Here is a 17,721-nt window from a genome sequence, read left to right as displayed (position 1 = left end):
TGCAGAAGCATTTTAAGCACAAATTTTTAATAAATTTCACAGTCATATAGATTTTTCATATTGATATTTTACTACAAACTTTACAAAAACTTTCTACTTTTGAGTCTTCCCTGCCTCAAACACATTAATTTCCTTTAGATGGCAGAAACAAGCTTCTGAAGTTCGTCAGCATAATTTCTTAGCTGAAAGACAGGAGCTTTAAGTGTACTTTATATGGGAAAAAAATCCCAAGGCATAATTACACAAAAAATTATAATCTCACATTTTTACAGTGGCATGAGTCAAACAGTTCTTAAAGTTGTTTTCTCTTGCAAACAATTTCTGGCAGAAAGTATTGAATTTTATTAGCAAAGGCTTCCAAAAACCTGCACACACAGCGTGACATGCCTTTGTTTCCTGCTTTTCTTAAAATCAGATTTTTCTAATTTAAGCAGTAATGCTACTCATGGACAACTACTCCTATGTCAGTTTGCAGATTGAGCGCAGATCTGCATAAAATCAAACTAAATCATTGCCAAGTCAAACTGGCTGAAGGCTTCTCATACCTTCAGAATGTGATTCTGTGGCAAAGAAATAAAAGTCTTCGCATATGTCTACTACAGTCTGCATCTGAAAGCAGGGGAACACCTAGTGGTGGTATCAGATCACCATATTTGCCATCACTATAGAAATAAGACCCCAGAAGCAACGAGACCAAGACAAAATTAATCCTGTAGAAAAACATTAAGAGCAGCCATCCTGAGGAAAAAAGCACCCAAAAAACCCCAAACCCAACTCCTTAAGACACATTCAAATGTATGAATCATACCAAACTCTGTACAAATAAAGTTTTAGGTAAACAGGTCATGTTGTAGGTCTATTTGGTGTCTTATCACTAGGACCAACTACATCAAGTGTTAAAGTCTTGCTTACATTATGAGTAATTGACTGTTCCATTTGGTGTATCTTAACTACCCCTAATTTCCCTTGGGCTTTGGATGCTTGCTGCGTGTTGTGTTCTATCAGCTGGGGACAGCCCGTGTGTCTGTTTTCAGCAGTGACATGTTAAACAGCATACACGAGGAAAGACGCAACAGCTATTGAGCAAGGACACAATGCAAGTGAACAAACATCTCCCACTGACTAGTTGCCCTTTCTGGAAAAGTTACTTGTTATTTCCATTTTCTTAATATTTACAGAAGAAAGGTACGGCTTTGCTAATTAAAGGCTTGCAAAGCTTAGATTGGAGTTTTCAATCTACAGCCCCACAGATTGCGTTTAGCCTGCCAGAACAATTAATTCAACGTGTTTCTCAGGAAGCCTCAGGTTCTTCCTATCACGCTCACACATCTTAAACTACACCGCACAATATGTTTCTCAAGTTTTATATTGATATTTCTATGAACACTATCGTTATTACCTGCAAGGCTAAGCTGTAATTATTAAAATGTCCCATGCTGAACATTCCTAGTAGCCGGTATGTACACATTCCACCTTAACAACCCCTTATCCCATCATCTACTGTGTAAATTAGTACAAGGTCACAAACCCTTCTTCTGGATCAAAAGCAAACTACTAACTATAGAATCCAATTCGATTGATCTAATTCCAAGGGCAAAATTTCTCATTAACTGGGCATCATAAGGACCAAGTTTCTCTCTGTTTGCATTTGTTTGCTATGATTTCAATACAGTTAAGTAGTAAAATTTAGGCAATTGCCATCACAGTCATGTAATTTTCTTCTACAGGCAGATGGATAGCACAAATGACAAGGGCCATTAGAAAAGACTTAGCACCTCTGAAGTTACAATCAATATACAAACTACGATATATTGGCATTTAATACGGCACGCCCAAAGCCATGTTCTTGGCAACTCCTCTAAGAAACAGTATTTGAAGAGTGGAAGCAATCCTTCACAGTTCTACTTGAGAGATTATCACGTGTAGTTCATGTTTTAGAGGTTCATGAATTAAATCTGTCTTGGGGGGAACAAAAATAATAAAATAAACCCCCGCAGAGTCTGGAAATAATTGAAAGGAACGTGCTATACTGTGGACTTTCTATTAAGTACACTGCATGTATGTTGTCACCTTCAACTCATCCAAGATCACAAATTCAAAGAGAGGAAAACATAGGAATAAATAAATCTGCCCAAAAGCTTGCAGCTAATTAATGTAATTTTAAAATTCTATTACTTTATACCTTATATATAAAAAGTGTTGTAACAAAAAACTGTGTAAAAACCAACTGAATTCTGCTATATTTTCAAGTGATGGTGCTAATTTTAAAATACTTTTTATTGTTTACTGTATCTGGCACAGTAACTTGCAAATTAATGCACTTTCAGAAATGGGAAATTGTATCCCACCATGATAGAAAAGTAGTTCCTGTAAACCTTTTAGTCTCAAAGTTAGCATGAAGATCTCTTCCGAAAACATTTTAAATCTAACATTTTAAATTTTGAGTGAATTTGCAGTTTTATTTTCTCTTTGAATAGTATTTTGGAGGGCAATTAAAATGTAAATATTAACTTATATTTATATACTGTTCTCCTAGTTGCAAGTTTTGTCTTTGCATTTACATGAATCAAAAATAACTGAAGAGATGTTGGCTCAATTTTCCATCAACATATCAAGGAATATGGCAGAGGCAGATATGCAATGGAAAGGAACACAAGTAGTACAGCCTCGGTTAAAAAAATCGTAACAAAAGTGCCTAAGAAGTCTTTATATACAATTTAAAATTTCAGTGAAAGTTTGCATTCAGCGTTATCCTACAGAAGCTGTAAACCTACAACAGTAGGAAGTACCAAGTGGACACAGCATCAATGAATCCGTGGACCTACTTCAGTTTCACTCACCTTTATTCATACACGTGCACCAGTAATTTTCACTTTTTTCCATCTCTTCCATCAATACCAAACCGACTTTTATAATGACAGCCATTGTTTTTTTCATTTCACATTTGTGATCAGGCCTAAACATATTGGTTAGACTTAATGGCAGAGTTCTGGTTAGCCCTAAATCTCCTCATTTCGAGTCCTCAGTTATGCAATATTCCTTCCACTTACAAACTGCTGCTTTTATCTTGTGAGTCTCTGCATTGGCTCAGTAAATGCTGTTTTCCAAGAGCATCAAAAAAAAAAAATCACAGCAAATAATTTTCTTTTTTACCATTTCATGTTTGAAATGTTACCAGCAACACAGTTAAAGAAATTTATATAGCCAGTGGTGGTCTTACATTTTATGCATTGAATACTTCTCCTGGTATGTTGATAGAAGACATCTTGCTGCAACAAGAGCAAGGTATTTTGATTTGGGGAGGTGGGGGGGAGGAAAAAAAATCAAGCCAAGAGACACTGCATTGTTTTAAACCAGTAGATAAGACAGTTACCATCTATTGAGGCTGAAAATAGGTGGATTTGCTTCTGTTAATACAAGCTTGCCATTCATGGTCAATTTATAACGTAAGTTATCTGAAATAGTAAGAGATGTAAACAGAAACAAAGCTTCAAATCTTCAAGACTTACACCAGAACAGCAGTAACACATTCTTGAGACAGATTGCAAATTAAACATCAGCCTTTCCAGTGGTTTCATAATAACAGCATTACAAAGGCTTATTGGCAGCTTAAAGAGAGCACCACAGCCCAGGCAGCAGAGTGAACTGAGGCTGCCTGAAGTCAATTTTCCTTCTGCAGCAGGAATAGCAGGAAGACAGAGATGAACGCTTCTCACATCTATCACACTATGCTTAAGAAATACAATTCTGTGTTTGTGTTGTTTTGGTCTCTGCTGTTTTCCAAAGCCTGAAAATAGTTCAGCGTTTACCAAAAGGGCACTTCATTAACTCGTACTCTGCTAAAAAAGCATCTTTTTGGCCACAGCTCTTCCCAGAGTAGACAGTATAGAACACAGAGCCAGTACAGCCTGCCAGCACTATCAGACAAAACCAGAACGGTTATATGGTAGAACAGGAAGAGAAACTAGGAACAGGTTGCATTATCAAGGACTACGGCTCAAAAAATTTTAATAGCATATGGTTTTAAAGTAAGGTTTTATGTACATGTAAGACATATTAAACAAATACATATTGACAAAGGTTGCAGGTAAGATTTTTTTTCCCCCCCAAAAATGTTTATACAGCACTGAATGTTCTGGTGGTATTTTTTTTTTTTTTACTTAAAATAAGATAAAGCCTATATGCATATAGGTGTTATATATGCGTATTGTAAACCAGAACAGGCTGCCCAGTGTTCTTTTCAAAATTTCAAAAGAAAGAATTGTTACAACTTTTTACTCCAGAGATATAATCTTTAGTTAAAAAAAACCCAAACTCTCAGCTGATGTTTTATCACGCTGTCATTACCTTGTCTTCTGTTAGCCCACCACTATTGATTTATTGATATTATGTTTACTTTAGACAGCAAGATTCTTAGATCAGGAGACAATGTAACAGATTCAGAGGTTGTAAAGACCTGTGTGTTTTAGGAATCTGTGAAAGGGCATTCAAATCTCTGAGCACCAAAATACAAACCACAAATAATGATATTTGGTCTGATACTTTTTAAATGTTGTAAATATACAGCAGTTTAACAAGAAGTTCCATTTAAGTGGTACATCCAAAAGCAGCAGGTCACTAATATGCTCCTGGAAAAGATGCAAAGTTTGTCCATTCTAGATAGGATTGTGATCAACTAACTGTGAATCCATTACTTTCATCCTGTGTAGAAGGGATCTTGTAACTTGCTAAATTTATTTTCCTGTTTGGACAGGAAATCATCTAGCTAACAATATCTCCGATTTTATTTAAATCATTTCTTATCAAAGTAATCTTCCAGAAGCAAAGGTGATCTTCCAAAAGACAGCAGCTTTAGATTTATAAGTTTATGTGCCTTATACTTTCCAAGACGTCATCATGGAACCAGGTTTCAGTAAACATACTAGAGTTTTGCAAAGCCTCAAAAAGACGCCTATAGTCTTCTGGGTATAAGTTACGTGCTTCAGCATTTCTTGGAATTTCTAGTTCTCTCAATAATTTGCCACCATTGTCCAAGCTCCACGAACTGAAACAAATGAACAAATAAAATTATAACGGAGCATTTCTTTCTGTGAAAAAATGAAGAGCAAGAAACAATATCTGGAAGTCCATTTCACTCTTTCTCAGCTTCTAGAAGTTAACATCTCCCTACCACACAAGTTATTTTCAATCCATACTGCAAACAGGAAGAAACCTCTGCCAATAAGAAATATAAATACCAAATAAAGCCCCCAGCAGACACAGACAATACCATAGCACATAAGCCTCCTCATTAGAGGGCGCCTGTCCTCCACCCCTCCTCTGCCCCAACTGCCTAAGTCAGTAACAGGCATTACAGCATAAGACGGGGTTATTCTTCAATGCCTGGGAAATTAAAGCCAAGATCACCTTCAAGAAGGTGACGCAGTGTAGCATGAGTTAGTGTTTCTTACACCTCCCAGGTATTTTCTTCTATATATAAACAGATGTATCTGCTGTCTCCCCATCTACATCATTGCAATGAAAACTAGATCTTTTATACATGTGCATATACATTAACTATTTCCCAGACAAGAAAATGGTGTATAAATACACAGAAGATGCACATTAGAAGCCTTCAAAGTTAGCTCCGCTTCCTGGCGGAGGTTAGGTATACCACTGAGCTTTAAGAAAGAAATCCATTAAGGCTCTTTGCACTTGTCTTTGCTAAATGAGTTACTGGAATTTACTAGCTTTTTTTCCCCCATCCCCCCCACCCCCCGCTTTCAGGAAATTAACTTCCATAAACAGCTACCAGCAAATGAGAAATACATTAATTATTTTCATTAACAAGTTGAAGTCAATGCTTTCCAGACTGCAAACGCTTCCCGTTTATGGAAAACGGAAATCTACTGACCATAAAGCAAAATTAATAGCTCCAATGTAATACCAAAAAGAATAATTAAAGGGAGTTGCATAATTGGTAAATAAGTTGAAAGCCTAATTTTTTAATTAGATAACAGAAAGCCATTTGAGGACATCCCACTCCACCTTCAGTAACCTTCAGCTGTTTTCATTAGCATTACTTTGATGTCTGTTATAAACTGAAACTTTTTTTCAGCTTTTAATTTCTATACCTGCAAAACTCTTGGTGACTTTATCATTATGTCTCTAAAGTGAGTGAAAACTTCTTGCAGATACATGACCTCACCACCCCTGGAGGTACAATTACTGCACATCTACATTCAAAATACTTGTCTATCTTCCTGTCAAACCTTAAGTTTTTATAATCTGTTAATACAGGCCAGGAACAGTCCCCAAAATATTGTATTGTGGTTTGCAAAAGTGAAATCTTCTATTCTACGTGCAGATAATTAATTAAAAAAAAGCTGTATTTCAGCTGCAAATAAATACTGCTTTGAGAACATATTTTAATATTTTCCTATATATCTCTGAAGAAAAAACACAAAAACTGTAATTATTTCTTACTTACTTTAATCTATCAGTAAGTCTAGACTTGGGTTTAGCAAGACACTGTTTCACCATGAAAATAAAAGTAGCTGAATTTGTGGGCTTCAAGCCTCCTGTAAATAGATTTTGTTGAGGAGTTAGTCGTACCAAACATAAATGGTCATTTGGCAGCCACTGCAAGAAAAACAAAACAAGTCACTGAAAAGTCTTTTTTTAAGACAGTGTCCATCTTTAGCTAAGCGTAAGCATTTCATCTGTGCCACCAGTAACATTTCTTAAAGAGTTTTAGAAGTCTTAACAAGATGATTTCATTGGAAGCTTCAAAATCTTGTTCCAGAATGAAGATGCTTTACTTCCCCCGCCCCCCAAACAGTAAAGGAAATAGGAAACAAAACAGACATACTATCACTTCAGTTTTATTTTTTAAGACTGAACTTTCTTAGTTGAAATAGACGATACAGGCTTGATGTGAGTTTTCAAGAGATTATGTGGCCTATAATATTCCTATACTATACAAGGTATCACATCAGATCACTTCAACTACCTGCCTTTTGTATATAAAGATGGAATTATCTGAGTATAACACGAAGACAATATTGCAACTTGAGGATTTTATGAAATTGGGAGGCAGCAGAGTCTTTAACTGAAATAAATGTACTTCTGTATTGGCAGCAATGGGTATATCATCCAATAGATCTCACATCTGTACTTCACCCAGGGCTGTCACAATACATCTTACGTAATCCACCTGATATGCCTCTCTACATGGCTTTACAGCGACACGCCTAAGTGTGTAAGGCACACCCAGTCACTTATGTTCACTCATAATCACTTATATTGCACAGTAGCATTTCAAACAACACACAATATACTACCATAGCAGTTTTCGGAGGGGGGGGGGTAAAATCAAATATTAAGTAAATATGCTTTTATATTACTGGTATTAGATAGAAATATTCTTATACAAAGGAACATCATCACTTCTCTAGAAGAGAAAGTGTAAAGAACTTCACACAGGATATTTTTCCACTTCTCACTTGCACTTTTCAGCAATTAACTAGCACACGGAATCTAAACTGGACATGTGAATAACCATTTTAATCAAAAACAGCAGTGCTGATTGTGCTATTAATTGTGGTAACAGTTGTTTTGTTCAAGCAGATAGACGTGACCCTGTCAAGTAACTTCATTTGAAAAAGACTTCGCTTGTCCACATCCCTTTATGCTGTTTATTCACTATATTTTTCCCCATCATAGATGATAAAGATACTAGTTTATTTCAATTTGTAAGCTAATAGCAATTCTTCACCCCACTTCTGATGCACCTACATGCTACCCCTAAGTTTTAATTAGAAGAACACTTCTTAAAAAATACATGTGTAAATGCTGTTATAAAGTTATTTTAACCTTCAATTAGAAGTGGTTTAGCTGCATCTCCAAAAGAAGTGCACACAACAATCTTACCGTGCTTTTTGGTACCGCCAGTCCCCCATTTTTCAAATTAGTTACAAATGATGACCAAGGTTCCTATTGGAGGGAGAAAATATATTACAGAATTAAAGTGCTTTGTTTAGAATAGCATAGAATAGACCATTTCAGGTGGCAGGGACCTACAATGATCATCTAGTCCAACTTCTGACCAATTCAGGGCTGACCAAGTTAATGTTATTAAGGGCATTGTTCAAATGCCTCTTAAACACTGACAGGTTTGGGGCATCAACCAACTCTCCAGGGATCTTGTTCCAGTGTTTGACCACTCTCTCAGTAAAGAAATGCTTCCTAATGTCCAGTCTAAAACCCCCCCGGTGCAGCTTTGAACCATTTCCACGCATCCTATCACTGGACACCAGGGAGAAGAGATCAGCACCTCCCTCTCCGATTCCCCTCCTCAAGAAGCTGTAGAGAGCAATGAGGTTGCCTCTCAATCTCCTTTTCTCCAAACTAGACAAGCCCAAAGTCCTTAGCCGCTCCTCATAGGACATTCCTTCCAGCCCTTTCACCAGCTTTGTTGTCCTCCTCTGGATGCATTCGAGGACCTTAACAACCTTCTTAAATTCTGGGCCCAGAACTGCACACAATACTCAAGGTGAGGCCACATCAACGCTGAAAACAGCGGGATAATCACCCCTCCTGAACAGCTGGTTATACTGTGTTTGATGTACCCCAGGTTGGGGTTTGCCCTCTTGGCTGCCAGGGCCCACTGCTGACTCATATTGAGCCTGCTGTCAACCTGCACCCCCAGATCCCTTTCTGCAGGGCTGCTCTCCAGCCACTCCTCTCCCAATTTGTACTCGTGCCCCGCATTACTCTGTCCTAGGTGCAGCATCCAGCATTTCAACTTGTTTAATTTCATCGCATTAATCATTGCCCAATTGTCCAACCTGTCTAGGTCCCTCTGCAAGGCTAGGTGCAGCATCCAGCATTTCCACTTGTTTCATTTCAATCCTATTAATAATTGCCCAGTGCTCCAATCTATCTAGATCCCTCTGCAAGGCGTCTTGTCCCTCAAACAAGTCAACAGCACCTCCCAGTTTGGTATCATCAGCAAACTTGCTAAGGGAGCATTCCACTTCTGCATCCAGATCATTGATACAGATACATTGATATTGAACAGAACTGGCCCTAGAATTGAACCCTGAGGAACACTACTGGTGACCGGTTGCTAGGCAGATGTAGCCCCATTCACTACAACCCTTTGAGCTCTGCCCTTCAGCCCGTTCTTCACCCGGTGCACCATGAAGCTGCTCATCCCACAGTTGGACAACTTGTCCAGAAGGATGCTGTGAGGGACAGTTTCAAAAGCCTTACTAAAATCCAGAAAAATTACATACACTGCCTTCTCTTCATCCACTAGGCGGGTGGCCCTATCATAGGACATCAAATCAGTTAAACATGACTTTCGCTTTGTGATCCCATGTTGACCATGCCTGATGACTGCATTATTCTTTAAATACCTTTCAGTAGTACCCGGTATAATCTTCTCCATAATTTTTCCAGGAACTGAGGTTAGATGAACAGGTCTGTAGTTTTCTGGGTCTTCCCTCACACCCTTTTTGTAGATTGGAATAACACTGGCTCGCTTCCAGCCAGCAGGCACCTCCCCAGATTCTCAAGACCTTTGGTAGACTATCGACAGGTGTCCTGCCATAATATCCACTACTTCCTTCATTACTCTGGAATGAATCCATCATGCTCCATGGACTTGTGAGCATTCAGCTGATACATCTGGTCCCTTACAATTTCAGTATCCACAAATGAAAAGTCGCTGTTCCCACAGTAGTGGTCCTCTGACTTGGGGGACCAGGCAGCCCAAGATCCATCAGTATTATTAAAGACTGAGGCAAAAAACACACTGAATGCCTCCACTCTTTCTTCATCACTATTAGTAAGTTGACCATCTTCAACAACTATCATCTTATTCTTCAACTCCTTAATATTTACCCTAATATATACCTTGTGGTATAAGGTATTTAGAAGACAATAGATAGTGAAACTTTAAATTTTAGATTAACAAAATATTTAAACTTTGAAGGTAGGTTCCTAGAAAGACACAGCACAAAGAAAGATAAATCTAAAAAGCATAAAGTACGTGAAAACTGACGGCCATGTGCTTATGTGGAGCTGGGGGAACAACATAAAACTTTTTAAAACTAAACCATTGCATGTTTGACAAGGTAAGATAGTTTTTGACTAACAGGAGAAGTAGACCTGCTTGCAACATAAAGACCCCAAGATCCCCAAAATTTTTCCACAAACACAGCTCAGGAAGTCGAAAGCATACACGATGGCCAAATGCAGAGGACATACAGAGCAGGCTATGACAGATTGGAATAGCAGTCTTCTAGTCTCACACAACCTCTAGCAAGATGGAGAAGACTTATCTGTTGTGCAAACATCTCTTTCTTATCTACTAGCCTCTGAGAATAAATGTTTTTGAGTACAGTGTCTTGTAATAAAAATACTGACATCATAGTTAATAATGATGCTGCTTAATTGAAAGTGTTTTACACAACACATGACTGTTTCAGGTTTTTACATCCAAAAGTTCTCAATAGTTCTCCAACTAATTTAAACGCCAAATTAGCTTCCAATTAGTTTACGACAGTAAAACACTACAAATCCTGTTCTAAAAACATGGCCACAGCATTAGACTATGTCAGCTGGTACAAAAAACTTACCATGTGCAGTAGCTGAATTTCACATCCTACTTGCCAAAGTACAGTAAGTGCTTGGTAAGCCCTCGTTTCCCCAGGCTTTGCTGTTAATACCTAAAAAAATAGCAAAGAAAGAGCATTTTTGTTGCAAAAACTAAGACTGCTTCTTTATCTAAGCAAAATCCTTATATATATAACAAGTGGTAAGAAATTCATAGTTAAGTCTAAAATTCCAAGGTAAAGTTAAATTAGACCTCAAATACATACTTTGTGCTATTTTAGTATATCTTGTCAGAACACATGATTAGAAGACATTATGGCAGTCTAAGTATTTCTTCACAGCAGTTATTTGAATAACTGAACTGTGTAGGAATTTCCGGCATATACTTTCTGGTCCCTTATAAGGCAGAGAAGTTTCACACAGAAGAGAAACAGGGATCATATTTTGTATAAAAAGCAGAGTTATCAGCTCACACTGATAATATTCCCAGTAAGACATACAAGCAGAGTAAGCCAAACATCAGGTGACCTCACTGAACATTAAACTGCTTGCACGGTCATCATCCTGATCAATATTACAGCTCTTAGGGCAACAAAAAAACAGAGAAACTTGTGGTTATTCTCAAACAGGGCAAAGAAAGAAGTAAATTGTAGCAGGAAGATTTAATTTCCCATAATAGATTTAGAGAGCCTCATCATATGATAGACAAAAAAAAAAGGAGGTTCCAGTTGCTTTTATTTAGGTACACAACTCTCATTTAACAGGGTTCACAATAAAACCAGAAAACTTAATAAAAAACACAGTGACTGAATTAAATTAACAGGCTGCCCCCAACTTCCTCAAAAATCTGGCCATTAAAAACATACCATTTAAGTGGATATTTCAGTGGTGTCCAACCTGTCATTTTGCAAAAGAATATACTTAAGACTTCTAAGACTTCTAATTTTTTTCAGTAAGGTGTTAGACACAACACAGGCTGTGTAAGCACAACTGGAAGTCTTTGCTTACTTCAGGTAATTAAAGGTTTGTGGCTCTGTATGAACCTCATAGTTTCACAGAAAGAAAAGGTACTCCTGAACCATTAAGTACAGTTCTAGAGGTTTGGGACGGCATAAATTAGGAACTCGAAACCCAGAAAGCTGCTCTGCACCTTAGTGTACAGACTCTTAATAAAAGGTGTGTAAATCATTCATATTTTGACTCAGTTTTTTTCAGTACTGCATACAAGAGTGGCTCAAGAGGACAAGTGCATCTCACTTAGCACGGTACTTAGTAACTCTGAATCCTCTTCATGAGGCATTTTGAATTCAGTCTTCATTGACTATTACCTGCAACTAGTAAACAATTTTGTTGCAAAAGCACATTACAGAATTTAAGCACCTCACAAGTTAAAATGGAAAACAGCCAGTCTGCTGCTGCATATCCTTCTCAAGGACCACCCTCCACATTTGTAATATTTGTGGCTATGCGACAACAGAATGTTTCTTGACAGTGCTATTACTGCATAAAGAGAATAAGTAGGAAACAGACAAGACTTAAAATTTCTGGCAGAAGAAGAAATTCACTAGCAAAAACATTAACTGTACAATATAAATGCTTTTGTGTTCTGTGAAGCACTACTTATACTTTACTACCTGTAAAATCTCTTACACATACCTTGTACTCTTTTTCACTTATAAAGATGTTGAGTTCTACTCTTCCATATCTGTATATGGAACTGCATTCATACAGAGCAAAAAGAAGCCTCCAAAGTGTGTTTCTTTCCTTTTTCTGTGGTAAGATTCCAAAAATTTTCACAGGTACATCTGTTTCAATAGTGTGTAAAAGCATCTTTAAAATTTTGCAATATGTACATTAATGCTAACGTCTAAACTACAAACAATTAAGAAAGTCTGTCAACTTATGTTGTTCAAGAATGAACGTAATACAAGCTTTAGTCAAAGCTAAGCATTAGACTAATCCTTTCATAGAAACAAGCAAATAGCTGAGACTACATATTGCCGCAAGGGTTTTTTGAAGCTATCAAGAACCTAAATAAAGCTGAAATATAGGAAATAATGTCCATGAGTCCAGTATATATATTAATAGCAAGCAAATCCCAAAGATTTTTCCAAACTGCCTATACACCCTCCAAACGTAATTGTAACATGTGTGATCATATACATATACCTGCCCTCCAAGGAACTGCTGCTACACCCATGGTTTCAAAAAGTTTGTCAGAATACATAGCAGGTGGTTTCAGCGTTCCAGTCACCAAAGGATCCAGTCTGAAGAAGTCACCGTAAATTACCTTTAATTGTCCATCCAGGCTATTCTCTAGGGACTGAATAAAATTAATTTCAGTTTCAGAAGTCTGGATGCAGTAACCTGTCTTGCAAAACACCCAACCCAAACAAAAAAAAATATGTTCAAGCACTACCTAAAATTGTTACCCAGTCAACAAGAGTCAAATCTCAGATCTGCTTCTTACAGCTGATAAAAAGAATTTTTCCCTTCATTGTGCAGGGCATTTTGACATTTCTGTGCTGCTCAAGTGGAGCTTTAAAACACGTTCTTTTAATGTTTTGCAAAAAAAGCTACACCCAACTAAGAAAACCACTGCAATTAGTGATTTACAATTGGAATTCATCATATGTGCAGAGAGAATGCCATTTATACACATTTTAGGTCAGGTGAGGATCTTTAGTTCCAAACCTGTACTTTACAGCATTGTAACACAATCCTTCTTAGTGTAACTTCTGCAGCTCTGTGTCTGACCATCTTTGAATCCACATGAAGCCAAGGTGAACAGGAGAGGACAATGCATGTAAGTGTCTTAATATTAGCAGTCACTTGCAGGACAATAGGTTAAATAATACCATGAGATAATCAGAATAACCAAGACTACTTTTACAGATCTCTGAAAGCTACACACAGATGTGTTGCTTAAATATACAGAACTACAATGACTCTGAGTAGTATTAGCCTCAAATTTATGCATGGAAATATTCATAGGAAGACTATGAGCTATTCCTGCATACACAAAATGTCAAATCAATTGATTACAAAATAGTCTGTTGCTGAACATGCAATGTAAAACTAAACAATACTTACTATTATTAAGTATTATTTCACCTGTTACAAGTAACAATCACTGGCTAATTCCTTTTTGATCCAACAGTTATTACACAATCATGAGTTAATTCCTTATTTTTCCTTTAATTTTTAGAAATGTGCTACCAAATCAAAAGTATACCTGTAAGTTTGGAAGAAAAGCTGAGTTACTTTCTAGAGCTACCACTCTAACACCTGCATTGAGCAGAGTTCGGGTCAAGATTCCAGGACCTGAAGGAGGAAAATAAATTATTTTTTTTTTAAAGTGCATTTTTTCTAAGTGATTTCTTTTAATGATTTTCCCAACACAAAATTCGGGACATACCACCTTCAACAGGAGCTAACTTATGTTTGTTTAAACACACTTCAAAACGAGAGTTAGAAAAATGATTTACAGACAGCCTGTCTGAGATTGCACAGTGAATAACACTAGACACAGCATTACAATTAGATATTGAGGAACGGTAGATATAATGTTTCAAATATTTCTACTACTTTTTCTTCTGCCAACAGAAATATACTTCAAAACCTTACCCATATTATCTCTACAGGTAAAACACCCTCTGTAGAAATGTAAAAAAAACCATTAAGTAACTGCAGAGGGCTATGTAAAGGCCTTCAGTCTTAGGCATGCTTTTATTGACAGAGATAAAGTTTGCCTACAAAACCAAAAATATTGCCTGGACAGAAACTTTTCTCTCTTCTTACTCTATAGCAAAGTTTTAACACCAGTGAAGACACAAGTCTCCAGACTTGAGCATTCCTCCCAAAGCTCTGTATGAATGGGCCGAGCCCCCTGCCGCCCGCCCCCGGCATACCGCAATGCCGCGACACCCGGACGGCCCTACCGGTCGCCAGCGCCAGCCCCGAGAAGACACCGGACGGATCACAGATCACAGATCCCGCCCCAGCGGGCCCGGGCAGGGCCGTCAAGCAACAGAGCCGCCACCCCCGCCCGAAACCCCGGGAGAGGCAGGAGGGACCCGTCTCCTTCCCTCGGCACCAACACCTCTCCGCGGCCCCGGGAGAGTAAGGCCGGGGGCCCGCTATCGCCGGTGGCGAGGGCGGCAGCTCACACTGACCCCGCAAGGTCACCGGAGCACGCCGAGCAGCGCCGCGTCCCGGCGGCTCCGGGGACGGCGAAGCCCCCGGAGGGACCCACCGCCGGAGGGCAGCGGGAAGGTAGTCGGAGGACGGGAGAAGCCCCGGGGCGGCTTACCGGGCGCGCACTCGAGCAGGACGGGCTGGGGGCCGGGGCGGGTTCCGTCCTGCAGGCAGCGCTGCACGGTACGGGCCAGCTGCGGGCAGACGATGAAGCGGCGGAGCGGCACGCCAGTCCGCTGCACCCGCTGCGCTTGCTGCACCAGCCGTTCCGTCTCAGCCGCCTCCGGCACCCACAGGCCCGGGCTCGGCCACTGCCCGGCCGCCCGCCTCGCCGTCACCCAGCAGGGCGGCAGCCCGCATAGCAGCGGCCGCAGCCCCGCAGCCAGGGCCGCCGCCAGGAAGCGGCGGCAGCAATCCGCAGCGCCTGGCGGGGCCCAGCCCGCAAGCATCACCACGCCGCCGCCGCCACCGGCCCCACGCTAGCGAGCACCGGGCGCGCGATCGCCGCGGCAACCGGAAGCGTCACTTCCGCCTCTCCCCGGCCTCTCTAGCGCGCTTCCGCTCTATCGTCGGAGGTCTCTCGTCCCGCCGTCCTCTCTATGGTGCCAGCCCTCTACCACTGGGAGCCTGCGGCAGCGCGGCGGGACCCTTCCCCTCACCTCCACGCCATGCCGGCTGGCGGGGCCCGGCCGCCCGAGCCGCAGCGGAGCTGAGGTGAAGTAAGCCGAGCCGACAGGGGCTCATCCGCAGGAGGAAGAGGGGGGATGTTTCCCCCGGTGCCGCGCACCTCCGCCGCCTTCCGCTCGCCCCGGCCTCAACGGAGGGGCTGCGGGGGAGGGTGAGGGCCGCCGGGCGGGCGGCGGGAAGGTGCAAGGCGAGGCGGCGGAGACGGCACCTTCCCGCCGCCCGCTCGCCGGCGGCGGCGCTTCGCTGTGAGGCGGGCGGGTTGGCGAGCGCGCGCGGGCGGCGGTTGAACGGCCGCGGCGGCGAGGGGAGGCCGGTACCGGGCGGGCTGAGCTCGCTGCCCGCCTCAGCCGGGGACGGCAGGTGCCGGGGCTGGCAGGTGCCGGGGCTCTGCGGCTCCTTCATCCGGAGCGGTGCCCCTGGAGCAAACCGAGGAGGGGGAAGGGGATGAGACCGTGTGGTGGCGGTGTGCGGTTCGGGAGCGGCGGGGACAGGGTGTTGAGGGGAGGAGGCGGGGGGGGGTTCGGGCGGCGAGAAAGGCGCTGGTGGGCGCCGGTGGAGCGATGTCTGCTCGGTGTTGGTGGAAGTCCCAGGAGCTACGTATTTAGTTTGAGGTTTGCCCGGGTGTTTGACGGGAGGCTTTGATCTCCGCGTCTGCAGCTAAACAGTCACTTCGGGACTCGGTTCTTTGTATCGCCCCGCCGCCCTCGGCAGGTGCAGGATCCTGCTCCGGCAGATCTGCGACATCAGTCCTGGTGTCGCCTCCTCTCTGCCCGATACCGTCTGGCAATTACGTTTTAGGTAAAACCAGTAATTCAATAGCAGCGATGTTGTCCTTCCAACAATTTCCCTAATGCCTTAACAAGAAATAAGTTTAGGACCGTCTTCAAAACGTATTTAAGTGCCGCGAAACGGGTTCATCCTTCAGGGATACTGTGCTAAAACCTGTCGGTGGCAGGTGAGTGGCCGCGGTGTGATGGAGCTCTGGGGAAGGGGAGAAAATCCTCCCAAACGTGTTTCCCTGCTCCCTGCCTAGTTTGTGCAGAAGACAAAAGTGATCTGGCCATCACAGAGTAGACTGATCTGCAAATTAATCGCTAGACGATGTGTTTTTGTGCAAACTGCTTAATTTCTTACATCTTGTTTCTCCTTAAAGTGAGAAATTAACATGTGCCTACTTACTAAACAAAGTCATTTTGAGTGACGTATCTCTATTAAGCAGAACCTGGGACAGAAAATTGTGGGTTTGCTATTTTCTGTTTGGTGGATCTGCATGTGGCATAAAGAAGGGCTGGGCTGAATTTAGGAAAGATTGCAGATGCCTGTCGAATGCAGCAGTTCTATGTATCTGCAGTTTATTTTTAAATACTCTACTCTTACACTGAGCACTGTAATAGTCTTCTGCGTGCCTTAAGGGAAATGGACAGACTGTTCAGCTGGATGATGGGATAGACCTCAATCCATTTTTAAACTGGACTTAATGTTTTTAATAGCTTTTTTTCCCCTCTTACTAATTAGTCTGATAATTCAGTAATTCATAGGACTTTTAGAACATCGAGCAGAACTTGGTTTTCTTAGAGCAAGTGTTTAGTAATGTCCTAATTCAGCATTCCTTATCAAAGTTTGTTGATAGCTATGTCCACAGAAAGGTTAGGTATAGCTACTATATTACCATGTTGTATTCCATATATTTTAAGGTTACTTAAAGAATTTTGGAATTTTTTGTTGCTGGTCAGAGCACTCAGGAGTGCTAGGGTCATCTTTGAATGGGTTGTTGAGAGTAATTGAGATTATTCAGAGGAGTGTTTGCTAAGTAAAGACAAAATACCTTGACATGCTTCATACACTAGGAAGGATACACTTTTTCTTCATATTTTTGTTTACTTTAGCTTAGCGCTTGCCTGCATTGAACCATAGATCTCTATAGGATAAATTTATGATTTTTTTTTTTCCCCCCTAGAACTGACTGATACATACTGAATCTTGCATGCATAAATGACTACCTCTTTCTGACCTGGTCATTATCCTTGAGGAACTGTCGAAGCATTAGGAAAATGGTAAGTTTTGTACATTTTTGTTAAGACCTTAGGATGCAGAAAGTTGTTTAATACATTAAAGTGTATCCCAACGACATTTGAACAGTATTTTTAAGTTAATTGCTGAATGTGGCATATATTTTCTAGTTTAATCCAGCTATTGTCACGTGCAAACATTTGAATTTGCAGTCTTACCTCATAG

General features: G+C 40.9%; 2 protein-coding genes across 4 annotated transcripts in view; one reads left to right on the top strand and one right to left on the bottom strand.

Moving 5' to 3' along the window:
• Positions 1–15,381, bottom strand: TFB2M (transcription factor B2, mitochondrial). Its single transcript, XM_063328900.1, has 8 exons — positions 14,915–15,381; positions 13,838–13,926; positions 12,772–12,925; positions 12,259–12,407; positions 10,626–10,715; positions 7,912–7,974; positions 6,470–6,621; positions 1–5,044 (listed from the first exon to the last, which is right to left on the bottom strand). The coding sequence occupies exons 1-8, from the start codon at positions 15,246–15,248 to the stop codon at positions 4,858–4,860; spliced, it is 1,218 nt and encodes a 405-aa protein (XP_063184970.1). The 5' UTR covers positions 15,249–15,381; the 3' UTR covers positions 1–4,857.
• Positions 15,374–17,721, top strand: part of CNST (consortin, connexin sorting protein) — a 56,344-nt gene continuing 53,996 nt past the window's right edge. Inside the window, exons 1-2 of one of the 3 annotated variants that reach the window (XM_063328897.1) lie at positions 15,374–15,513; positions 17,444–17,540. The gene's annotated coding sequence lies outside the window, so the exon portion shown is untranslated. Of the gene's footprint in view, positions 15,519–16,025; positions 16,285–17,443; positions 17,541–17,721 lie in introns of those variants that run through there. The other 2 variants (XM_063328898.1, XM_063328899.1) reach the window with 2 other exon arrangements.

Source organism: Chroicocephalus ridibundus, chromosome 3, assembly GCF_963924245.1.
Source record: "Chroicocephalus ridibundus chromosome 3, bChrRid1.1, whole genome shotgun sequence".
NCBI lineage: Eukaryota > Metazoa > Chordata > Aves > Charadriiformes > Laridae > Chroicocephalus > Chroicocephalus ridibundus.
Note: the sequence above shows the minus strand (reverse complement) of the source record. Positions and strands in the feature narration are given on the sequence as shown.